Genomic DNA, 12,508 nt, shown 5'->3' with positions numbered 1-12,508 from the left:
GAGCAAGCTGGAAATGCGGGACTACACACAATCTGTGAGAGGGAAGAACCGAAGACAGTGAGTGGGGGAGCGAGCTGGAGAGACGGGACTACGCACTTCCTGTGAGAGGGAAGAACCAAAGACGGTGAGTGGGCGGAGCAAGGTGGAAATGCGGGATGACACACAAGCTGTGAGAGGGAAGAACCGAAGACGGTGAGTGAACAGAGCAAGGTGGAGGTGCGGGACTACGCACTCGCTATGAGAGGGAAGAACCAAAGACAGTGAGTGGGCGGAGCAAGCTGGAAATGCGGGACTACACACAATCTGTGAGAGGGAAGAACCGAAGACGGTGAGTGGGCGGGGCAGGATGGAGGTGCAAGACTACGCACTCGCTATGAGAGGGAAGAACCGAAGACAGTGAGTGGGGGAGCGAGCTGGAGAGACGGGACTACGCACTTCCTGTGAGAGGGAAGAACCAAAGACGGTGAGTGGGCGGAGCAAGCTGGAAATGCGGGATGACACACAAGCTGTGAGAGGGAAGAACCGAAGACGGTGAGTGAACAGAGCAAGGTGGAGGTGCGGGACTACGCACTCGCTATGAGAGGGAAGAACCGAAGACGGTGAGTGGGGGAGCGAGCTGGAGAGACGGGACTACGCACTTCCTGTGAGAGGGAAGAACCAAAGACAGTGAGTGGGGGAGCGAGCTGGAGAGACGGGACTACGCACTTCCTGTGAGAGGGAAGAACCGAAAACGGTGAGTGGGCGGAGCAAGCTGGAAATGCGGGACTACACACAATCTGTGAAAGGGAAGAACCGAAGACGGTGGGTGAGCGGAGCAGGCTGGAGGTGCAAGACTACGCACTCGCTATGAGAGGGAAGAACCGAAGACGGTGGGTGAGCGGAGCAGGCTGGAGGTGCGAGACGACGCACGATCTTTCGCAAGCGGATGCGAGGAGATTAGGACATCGGCAACAATATCCAACCGCATGGGCGTACCAACTAAGAGCGCGCCGAGCCAGATGGGCGACTGAACATGATGCATGATTATTTGCAAGGACTACGCACATCCTGGGATGGTGATTTCAGGAAACACCGCGCAATGAAGAGGGGGGATGACGCACTTCCTGAGACACAGCCATAGCCAGTGACTCGTCAGTAACAACAACATGATGGTCCTACAACTCACAATTTCGCCCTCCTTGAACGTCGCCTGAGGTGGGGCAGGGAATAGTTTTCTAGAGGCCATTGTGATACTGAGGCGTTGGTGGATGAGGATCTGCATGCCCCTTGTTATCTATTATCGATCATCTTTCGAGCGCTGCATACATATAACACCAAATACGCGCTTATTGCCATGATCAGCTGGGTGCTGAACGGGCTAAAGCTACCGTCCCGTAGAGCCACGACGCCGTTTAGGAATGGAGAATGTCTTGGTTAGTAATGAAGCTTATCGCGAGATCGTTTCTTGAAGGCCCAATGAAACGCAAAGACGACCTCGATCTCGATGCACTCCGTGGCCTGGAAGAACACTGTGGTCCTTCCTTTTCCAATATGACATTTTGGCGCGCCATGTTGGGCTTCACTATGAAAAAGCCGCACATTATCCTCTGCAAGCAGCTATATTGTACACTTACCAGCTTCATCCGCTAAGAAAGGTTGCTGCTGAAAGAAATGAGCCCAAGCGCACGGCATTCAGATGCGAACATGGCATCAGGTATACCCCCGACCCGACGCTATTTGTTGACGAGAGCTCGTTTGATCGGCGGACTGTCATTCGTAATCGTGCTCGCGCGCATTCTGGGAACCGTGCACATCAAAGAGTATTCTTTGTTCGCAGGAAGAGGTACTTGTTTGCTACTTTACCTTAGGAATGAGCTGAAACTTTATCAGGTAATGGATCCTTTACTCTTTGCCTCTGTGCCTTCATTTTCTTCTTTCTTTTGTCAAATTCATACCTGATCCCGTTTCGTCACCTAAGCTGAATTCCGGAGCCGTGGGCGTGCACATCGAGCCTAGCTCATAGCCCGCCGCTCGTCTGTAGCACAGGTGAGCCCTCGTACATCCACATCCTATCGTGACATTGTACTTACCACCGCCCAACACACTTCCAAGCCGTCCGCAGATCCCATCCCCCTCTGCGAACGAAGAGAGGGGCGGTGGCGTCTGCGTATGCATCTGCGCTGGAGCGTGTGCATGCGGAGCTGCGGTGAGTGCGGCGCCCACCCGTTTTGTCATTTTATGCTGGCGCTCGCATCCTCTTCCTCCCCTCCCTCTGACGCACGAACTCGTTCTCCTCTGCCCGTTCGCAGGGGATGCCCGCCCTCTACGCGTTGACGTGGTGGACGTGCGATTGCAGCCATCCCCCTGGGATCGAGGGATGATCGATAGGGGATGCAGGTGGACCACTGTCCGAGGTGAGGGCTAGCGGATGGTGCAGGGTATTTGATAATGAGCCTCACTGACAGTCACTAACATTGCGAGCACCCACAAGATCTTCCATCCCGCCAGCCGTTCGGAGTGGTCGCCCAAGCCGCTAATTCGCTGTGAATCGTAGTACCATTGTAGCCATAGAAGCTGTAGGGGCGGCGTTTCGTCGGATTATCACAAGAATGCACTTGGACTGCACTATCGGGAACTGCTCCAGCCCTCGAATCGAATCCTCGGAGTCTACGGTTCGCGTATGGTTTGCACGGGTACCAACTTAGAGTGACGAGCCTCAGATATAGTGCAGACTCGATTCAAGGTCGGCGCGATTGGATACGTACGCAGCGCGGGAAATGGAGATGGAGATGGAATTCATCGTTGAAACATCGAAAAATGGTGGTGAAGAGGATGCTTCATGATGCCAAGCAACAGGAAGAAGATGATTGTGGAAAGTACAAACCGCATCGTCGCAGAGGACGCTTCACGGAAGGCTTACCAACTTGGGACATCAAATTTTCGGTGTGCTTGGAGTATAACTTGCCTCTCGGCGACCTCATCTATGTCGGCGCTGATACCGATTTGGGTTTATTTAAGATCTCGTCTTTGCCATCAGCTCGCTATCCAACGCAAGCCAAGTTACTGGCGGCGTAACAAAAGAGTGAATTTGAATTTGCCAAGATCTGCCTCGACTGACCTTGTGTCGGCAAACTCGACGCAGCACGGTGCCCACTGCAAAAGAGTGATCGTGTCGCCCTGCCCGACGCGTTGCTTTACGTTATGCAGGTTGTTCTTGGATGCAACGGTGCCAATGCAACAAGGGATCAAGGGATCATCGATGGATTGATGGAGCCTCGGCAACTTGCGTGCCGGGCTGCCGCTCACGTGAAGCTCAAGCTTCAGCTTCAAACTGCTTCAAGGACCCACGATAATAGCTGCTTCAACTCCCGGCGAGCTCGATATTATTATATCCATATCGATTAGAGATAGATATTCCGCATTAACGGTATTCGGCGCAGATATCGAGTTGCCTTTGAAGGTTTGAAAGCCAATCCCTCACAACGTGTGCGTAGGACTCAGCTTCAGGACACTCTGCATTAAAAGGTCCGATGAGTAGTAGTGCCAGCGGTGAATTCTGAAAGCTTGCTAGAGCTCTTTGACATTCTGGCCTCCCCCGAAGCTACACGTAGAAGGCAAGCGGACGAAGGGAAAATGAGAGAGGAGGGAGGAAGGACAAGGAATGGAGATCCTAGGACTCGGTGTGTGGGCTCTGGCTGTAGGTTTTGGTACAGGCAAAGTGTCGAGGGGAGGAAGGGCTTAGAAATGTCACTGTCGACCCAATTGCAACAAACGGTGGACGGTGGTCGTCAGGCGGGCCCAAGTCGGAGTCGCAGATTTCCTTTCCATCTTCCATCCCCAAGAACCGATGTCACTACGCCCCCCTTGCGTGCCCGCATGAACTAACCTTGAGATGTGACGCCTGCCCTCTTATTACTTCACCTCAAGGCCCCCCCCTTCCTTCACCTCGTTGAACGCACCATCCTATTGAAATCATAGAGGTTCAGCTTACGGAGCGCAAGCACAAACGGGTCTAGTTTCAGACACCTTACTCCTGAATTTCTCAAATTCGCCACCTATAAATTATGCTGAGAGCGGCCCCAGACTACCCTAGGCTCCCGCTCTACTTTTTGCTCCTGGTGTGTGGTCGTGTTCCCATTAAATGCTTACTCGTCTGCCACTCCCCTCGTTTCGTCTCAATTTCGTCCCCCATCTCCCCCCCCTCGTCCCATGGACACCAGCACTGTTCATACTTTGTTCCATGTTGTGACGTGTGTCAATCCTAAAAGGAAATTGTCACGGCACACGGAAAGATGGAGATCACACGAACAGACAGGGGTAAACTGTCTATTCAGAGATACTAGAGAAATAGAGAGAAATACAAGGCTTTATATACTATGTGAGCATGCTAGCTGTACTAAATAGCATGGATTAGATATAAGCTAAATAGAAATAGACCGTGTTTCAGTGGATAAGCTATAGGTGCTAGGCATTAGGTAGTGGGAAGTATTGGTATACCAGACCGTTCTGTTACACATGTATGTGTTACCGTTCGTGTACAAGTGTTCCCAATGTGCGTGCTTGCTACAAACGGCCCAATGATGGCATCCATACACACATATGTGTTCATTGCATCTAGGACCCACCCACCCCATGAGTATACGAGCTACACAAGTAGAATAGCTGGGTATACATCCTTCTCTGCTCCTAATTGCCTAACTCAGACATCTTTGCCTCCTGCTCCGCCGTTATCGACTCAGCTAAATCATCACTATCCCAAGGGGGATTCACCTATCTTTATATTTGGCCAAACCGGAAGGGTGCAACCCTTACACTATACATGTCGTAATGAGATCAAAAATATACTATCCACACAATCTCCAAGCCGGACAAGTAGGTGTGTGTCACGAATGAGCCAGGTATAGACACGGCGGAATGCGGAAATAGCAGGTTACGGGTACCACATACGCATCTATGCATCCGACTCAATCGCAAATGAAGTTGTTACAGCTGATGTCAAAATCGTAGACACTGCCCAGAAAACCGGACATTCAGCCACTTGCCATCTTGGGCAAATGACATAAGCAAACTTGAACTCCGATTGAACACGTCCAAGCACAACGCGCTGCACAATGTGCAACAACATTCTCTTGCTGTCACGGGGAATTATCGCTTCATTCACCCCGAGCAGAAGAAGCTCATCGTTAATTTTCTGTGAATTTCCTAGAATTTCTACGACACTCTCGAGCCAAAGGCCAAGGCGGCAGCTTGACGATCGGAGGCTCGGCACTCCATGCCAAATGGCCCAAAATGGCAGGTGGCGGACGTCTGATTTTTCGGGCAGTATCTACGATTTTGACATCAGCTGTAACAACTTCATTTGCGATTGAGTCGGATGCATAGATGCGTATGTGGTACCCGTAACCTGCTATTTCCGCATTCTGCCGTGTCTATACCTGGCTCATTCGTGACACACACCTACTTGTCCGGCTTGGAGATTGTGTGGATAGTATATTTTTGATCTTATTACGACGTGTATAGTGTAAGGGTTGCACCCTTCCGGTTTGTGTATGCCGAAGCACTCCTATCCCCTATCCACCCCTTTCCGTCCCCTCGGACTCGATTGCACATGGCGGAAGCACGTGTTTACGACCGCCGCATTCGGAATGACATATCTCTTCATTGCTTTTGTTTCATACTCTAATACTCTGATTTCCATATCCCCATTATCCCTACTTTCATCGATTTGCGTTTTGGAACTTCATTACATATGATTATCTTTTACCTACAAAATACTCATGTACTCGTAGCTAGAAGAACCAGATTTGATTTCCCCCACTTGCAGCCTGAAGCCCAAGTCCGTCCGAAGTCGTCTTCCCTCCGTTATCAGAGCTTTCCGCATTCCGAGATCAAGTTGAACTATGCTGTTGTATTTCTCCTGCCGTCCTTATCATTCTCCTGCCTTCCTCGTCGTTCCGAAGCGAGCACATTGAGCCCGAGCGTTCCGGAGTCATTCCGACAGCACATCACACATTTCTTGTACTGGATTCACACATTCACATGTATACCACTTAGGTGTCACACAGACTTGTCCTGCCGGAGGCGGACCCTCGCATTGCACATAGGTTGATCTACTTACAGATCACTACATATATTTACTACTACAATAGTTAATAATATTACAGTCGCGGACAACCCAAGTCAACAACTTGAATGTTGAATGCGGCCGCGCGATCAAGGATTATTTTGCAGAAACTGAGCCCGGCATTAGACTTGGATGTGTCAGACAACACCCTCCGAAGTTTTCCCCCATAACGCAACTACAAGATATACTTGCACGTTGCTCAACTTTTGCCCTTCCAACGTAGTCGTGAACTTCCACTACTGAATTAGGAGGAGGTTTGACGTACCTGCTGAGTGCCAGACCCTAAATTAGTGCATCCACGGAGAACATCATCATACGCGCAGAGGAGGTCGCGGTGTTCAAGAGCAACATGCACAGCCGGGATGAACAGCTCCAGCCATTCCTCCATCGTTTGAACGTCCACGCCCAGCTGTCCGATCATAGTGTCCCGTTGGGCCGCATTGGCCTGTTCAGCGCTCCCGAACTTACTCTGTTTCGCGTCCCATTTTTCAGTCGGCGAGTTCGACGATGCGAAGACGCCGAAAAGTGCAGCCAAGGTCTTTGTCAGGAAAGGGTTGTATTCAGATTCAGGGAGGGCCGGAGGGCTATTTTCTTCTAGAGCATTTTCTTTGTGACCCTCCATATCGTCAATGAACTGCTTCCATAGTCGCCGGATGGGGTTTGAGAACATCGGCATACATGCTTCCAGCGAATCATCCGTGAGGCCCCAATAGTCGGTAATCCAGCTTCCCATCTCCCCGTCAAGCTGTTTGAGCCTTTCATTCGCGTGCGCCTGTTCGTCTTTAACCCTGCGCATAGCCTCGGATATCTGTTCCTTTGCCACTGCATCTAGGTTTCGACCTTCTGGACGTTGTTGCAGCCGTAAGATCATCGTCTTGCTGCTTGACAGCAGTATGATTTCGAGTTCCCTGCTTTCGTATACGAGCATCTGCTCTAGGAATTGCCACTCGTACAACATAAGGTACTTTGCAGCCGCGTGTTCTGGCGTGCCCATTGGGTGCTAAAGGAACAAATTAATAGCTAGTCAGGCAAAATTTGGGCAAAAGATCCTTGATCTCACTGTGTATTTTTGCTTTTTTAAGAAAGCAATGCGCGCATCCATCCACGTCCTCCTGCTTGAGCAGAAGTTCCGTTTAGACCGCTCGAGCTCACCCACGCGAAGATACGCCAGTTCATCCACCGACGGTGGACTCCCACCGCGAGTATCAGACTTGACCCCGCCTTTAGGTGGTTCCGTCAGCGCCCATGTCATTGTGATCTGAGTCTCCGGGGTGTCACGTCCCGCCCTGTTTTGCAGCTGACTGAAGATGGAGGCGCAGTGGTCGTCGAGCTTCTTGACGAATGCCTTATTATTGGTTATGTGGTTGCTTGCCATCGACACCTTCCCGCGCAACCGTGCGCATAACCGGCCAACATTGTCTTCACTATTGCTTTTGACGTTGTCGCCGCTGTCTTGCACCTCTATTGTGGAATTGTAACAAGTCTTTGCCTGGTTAGAGGAAGGCAAGTAGACGAGTGTGAATGAGTGCGTAATATTTTCCGTGTATTCGTAAATTGTGATATAAAGAACCCGCTGATGTTCGGTTGGCGCCGGCTCTTGCTCGGTTGGCATCGGCTCTCGTTGGGCTGACATCGTGTAGTACAGAGCGACCCCATCATCAACGCTTTCGAACAGCTCTAGCAAGCCCACGAATGATGTGATCTGACCAAGGAATTCGGCTGATCGAGCCAGCGGGATAACACCATTCGCCTCTAGTTCTTCACTGAATTTATTACATGTTGGCAAGGGGTTATTTTTTTGGAGTTTGAGTTTGAAGGTGAGGCCGGTATTCTCGTCGAACGGCGGGTTCAAGGACCATATCAACATGCGCAAAAGGGAGAGTGCAATCTCAGCCCCGAGCCAGATTAGGGGCCCTTTCGAATTCGTGTTGGTCTTGCCGTCGTTCGAGACAATGGTGAAGGATCCGATGTATCCCACAATCGAGAGCCCTATGCCACAGATGACGAGGAATATGTACATACAGTGGAAATAGCTTGGGGTTGTGAAGGGCCTGTATTTTTCTTGGACAACTGGGTGGTTCGGTAGCGCCGGTGTGCCCGCCTCTGGGTCCTGGTTCTGTTGAGAAACATTGGGCTGGGCCTTCAGGGTTTTGTCTGCCTTCGTCAGACTGTGCTCTAACGCCTTCCACAGTTTCTCGGCCTCTGAGCCTGGGACGCCGCGATATTTCTACTAGAATTAGCCTGCCTTTCGGTGCGGCAAAGATAACTTGTACTGACCTTCGCAAAGAGCTGATATAGGGTGACCTCTGACGAATTTTTAGCGTCCCACCAATCGGGCGGATTAATGTTGTCGCGTTTGACGATAGCATCAAGCCTGAGAAAAACAAGTCGATTTTTGATGATCTCCAAAAGACGCGTCTGTATGATGAGTTGGACCATAGTGGCTGTGAGGCAACCACCAATGGACCTCACAAGCGGGTATAACCATCGCGCGTACTTCGCGTCGGTATGGTCGTTCCTGATGAAGTAGATGTAAGGCATTGTACTTGCAACGGCCACGGGAAGTAAACAACACAGCAACCGCAGATTCCAATTCCTTCTGTTTTCCTCCACGGACAGCTTCTCCATGTCGGTGATGTGCAGCTTCTCGAGCATTTCGGTCAGCTGTTTCTCAGCAACATGGCGCTCGCCATCCCACATAATCTGTGACAGTGCCTTCCCAACCGGCGCAAACCCCGCGTCTCGCAGCAATTTTGCACCCATGAACGTCCTGATGCGGATGCAAGCCATGAGGGCCTTCCCCCCGGCGCGGGCGATCCCCAGGCTACCAAAGAGGGAGAGTGGAGCGACGGCGGCATAGAGGAAGCCACCAACGAGAGCCGAGCCTACGTGTTCCTCGCACTGTTCGGTGCCCAGAAGTGGAAGAAGGGCAGATACATCCTTTATGCCATCAGTGACAGTGCCACCAAGATTAGATGCCATTTCTATATGATTCGACGTGAGTACGGGGTGTTGTATAGACAATAAAAACAAGTTTGCTCACCTTGGTGGGTCATAAGTTGCGGTGAAGTGAACGACGAGTGGGGTCAAGTTGGGGTCAAGTCAAAACGGTGTGTGAGCCTTTCGTTAATAGCACGCACGCCTTGAGGCGATGCGAAGGGCTGTGTGAGAGCTGGAAGTTGTTATTTGGAAGTCTCAGAGACCACGCTGTCCGTTCGTTGATGTGCCACAGACACAATGACTTTGGAGATTCTTCCGAATCCATCCGAAGTTACTCCACCATATCTTCGAAAGAGTCCTAGCACGACGGGATGTCATTGAAGCTTTCAACAGCAACAGAATAAGTGCGAATGGCCGTATTGCAAAGGAAAGTTCGAGGACTCGGACACGTGTATGCCGCGAGGGCGTTTAGGTTGAGGTGTGCTGGAAGCAGGACCCCGGATTAAATATGGATCCGGGACGTGCTGGGGGTAGTTCGCTTTGAAGTGCTAATAAGTTCATTACACATCAGTCACCTGTTCGTGGAGAAGACTTGAAGGTCTTTACCGTCGCGAGTAGATGGGCGATAAGCGGCGAGGGGTGAGATAGGGCCACAAGAGGAGGGAGGCAAAGGAACGAGATATTCGAGGTGAGTCTTTCGGTTTATCACAAAAAGATAAGCATGATACGGTGCCAGATATTTCGCAGGCAACTGCCATCGGGCGAGGATTCCCATTCACCCTGGACGTAACCGTACTAGGTACTGGTCAAGTGCAGTGTGAATATTAAGAATGTTTGAGTGCCTAAGGGCATGAATTCGATTTCATATCATATGCAGAGACGCCAGACGCCTGGGGATATATGTTTTTGTATAGTCTTGCCCTCGGAATCGCCGGCGAGGTGAAGTTTGAATTTAAGATGTTGTTGCGAGCGTAGCATCTTGCTCTAAAAGGGTGGCCACGCCCGTGCAAACACGAACAAGCAATAAGCGAAACTTGGGCCGTCCGAATGTTTCTTTCCCTCGATTTTCTCTGGTTTATCTACAGTGTGATAGATCTTTCGGACTCTCGCTGACTCTGGCTTCCGATTTCTGCCAAAAAATGTGAGGTTGATCGATGAATTCTGGAATGGTGGACGGGTCGTTCTGGGGTACGTAGTCCAGTAACTCCAGTTCGTGGATTGGTGTATTACCAGATCTCTGCTGTCTGCGCGGATTGTATCAACAGCAGACGTTGTACATTGGCGCGTACTCAATATCAATATCCACGAAGCGTGTGTGTGCCGTCTGCTGTAAATATCGACTCGTGCCCCGAGCTATATTGAGATTCCACAAGATTCCACCACTTGTCGCGGGCAGAGAATTACGATAACGTAGACATTGCACCAACCCGCCCACCTCTACGTGAGCCGAGGGGATGAATGGCGTTAGTACTGACGCGCTGCGCGAGGTGTCCTTCGTGCTTTGCGAATTTACTTCCGAATGAACTCCCGTTGGTGATAATCGTAATGGAGAATTGGTGACTATGGGTCGCCTGAATGGATGCCAATTTCACCCACAGGAGGGAGTTGAGAGAGTCATATATACTGGGGCGTGTCCCGCGAGTAAGACCTCCCGCCCTGCTGGCATGGTGCTGCCTTGCCACTTGAGGTGTGGAACTTGAAGCAAGATTAAATATGGATCCGCGCCGGGACGCGCCGGCGGCGGCTCGCTACGAAGTGCTAGTAATTACTGCAGGATGTACTTACATAGCAGCGGAGTATCTACGTACTTTGTCATTCAAATGGTAGTGCCACTTAGTAATTTAGCTAGTTGGAGCAATATCGTACAACTATTGGGGTACGAATCCGCTTGACACGCAGACTTGACGCAGTCAAGGGAGCGACGCGTCCACGCTAAAATACAGAGACAATGCTGTATGAGCAGTCTTCCGGTGGGAAGGTGAATGCGCTATCAATGTACCATCTACATTCTGGTCAATCAACTGATTGACTACACAGAAATCAGAACTATCGCCTCGCCATCTATATATCTACGTAGATAAACGTAAGTCTACGGGTTTGACTACTTTTTCAGTCTTCTCCGGGAAGCTACAGTGTCTGTGGTGCAGCAGGTGCAATTGTAATTGATTGAACGAGCTTGAAAGTCCGAAAATCCAGGGGACATAGTCCACAATAGACGGATGTAATCCTCAATGTCACGATCACGATCAGATATCTACCTGAACAACATTTAGCAACCTGACGAAAACCTGTGCAGGGTTTGGCACCTACTTCACATCAAGTTTATGAAGGTAATCTCTTCACCGAGGCAGAATTTTGGAGTTTGAACGCTTTTGGAGTGTCGTTCTTCGCTTGTGTTCTAGAATCAAGAAGGACGCCACCACTATGTCTTGAATCTTCACGGCGGCGGGTTGGAGTGCGAGAGACGCAGGATGGACGGTCGGCAAATTATTCACTAATCGTCGACGACTGCGTTGAAACCATGCAATGGGCGTATGGGAGTCGACACCTTCGTACAACTAAGGAAATCAGAATGAGATTCTGACGTCGCACAATACAGGAGAACTCACTATGAGTTGACCATCTCCTTGACACCTCCAAATGTACACACCTCCATCTTGTTCAAATTTAACGGGACTACGATTATATGGGTCAATATTGGAGTTGCGCGGCGATGGAGTGGAGTTGACGTACAACATGGCAAAAGTTTTCAACGGTGACAACCATTTGTTGATTCGTACAGCGGTTTCCCCGTTAATGGACACTTTGTCGGAGAAAAGGCTTCCGGTGGTTACAACGACGTAGGGCGCTGTATCCATCCCCTTTTGAATCTCAGTGGTGGTGACGTGAGTCGCGTCGGAATGACTTTCGACTACGTAGCTGACATCCGTCCTGTAGCTCAACGTAGAGTTCAGGACGGAGTCGGCAGAGAAGTACAGCAACTTGGAAGGGCTCGCGGTATGGATAGCTCGGGGTTCGATGGATGTGAAGTAACGGTGGTAATCCACGAACGCTCGGAGTCGGGGGGTGTTCATACTTAACGATGGGGTGACTGAAGGGTTTCTGGGTGAGACAATGGTTACTGTGAGTAGATAAGGACCTCACATTTTATATTCCAATGAGCTGCTCCCGTCCATACCACAGCCTCGGAAGTGAAGCGGACGTTGCAGCAAGGAGTCCCAGACCACTCAAGACGGTACTAACTCGATCGAGCACGCGCCGCCTGTGATGCAGCAGCGCGGGAAATAGCAACGAGTCACTGACGAAGTGATACAGTGGTGCCCGTGGTCGTCAGGTTTCAACGATACAAATTGGGGGTGTTTTGACAATCGGCTGGAGGTGACCATGGCCATCTCCCAGTACATTATGTACTGGGACAGGGAGCGCTGCGGATACAGATAACACATCACTGAGCATCCCATTTAG

The 12,508-nt window shown here is 50.6% G+C and overlaps 2 protein-coding genes across 2 annotated transcripts; both read right to left on the bottom strand.

Annotated features, from left to right (window-relative positions):
- Nucleotides 1–6,347: 6,347 nt before the first annotated feature.
- PC9H_004296 (uncharacterized protein) lies at nucleotides 6,348–9,085 on the bottom strand (the record flags this gene model as incomplete). The annotated part of the gene is made up of 3 exons (XM_036773883.1): nucleotides 6,348–7,103; nucleotides 7,164–8,330; nucleotides 8,381–9,085. 3 exons carry the CDS (start codon nucleotides 9,083–9,085, stop codon nucleotides 6,348–6,350), a joined length of 2,628 nt encoding a protein of 875 aa, XP_036635356.1.
- A 2,297-nt stretch (nucleotides 9,086–11,382) lies between these two features.
- Nucleotides 11,383–12,117, bottom strand: PC9H_004295 (uncharacterized protein; the record flags this gene model as incomplete). Its single annotated transcript, XM_036773882.1, has 3 exons — nucleotides 11,383–11,601; nucleotides 11,653–11,719; nucleotides 11,777–12,117. 3 exons carry the CDS (start codon nucleotides 12,115–12,117, stop codon nucleotides 11,383–11,385), a joined length of 627 nt encoding a protein of 208 aa, XP_036635355.1.
- Between the last annotated feature and the right edge of the window lie 391 nt (nucleotides 12,118–12,508).

The sequence above is a fragment of the Pleurotus ostreatus genome (assembly GCF_014466165.1).
Source record: "Pleurotus ostreatus strain PC9 chromosome Unknown scaffold_2, whole genome shotgun sequence".
NCBI lineage: Eukaryota > Fungi > Basidiomycota > Agaricomycetes > Agaricales > Pleurotaceae > Pleurotus > Pleurotus ostreatus.
This window is presented reverse-complemented; position numbering and strand designations above follow the sequence as displayed.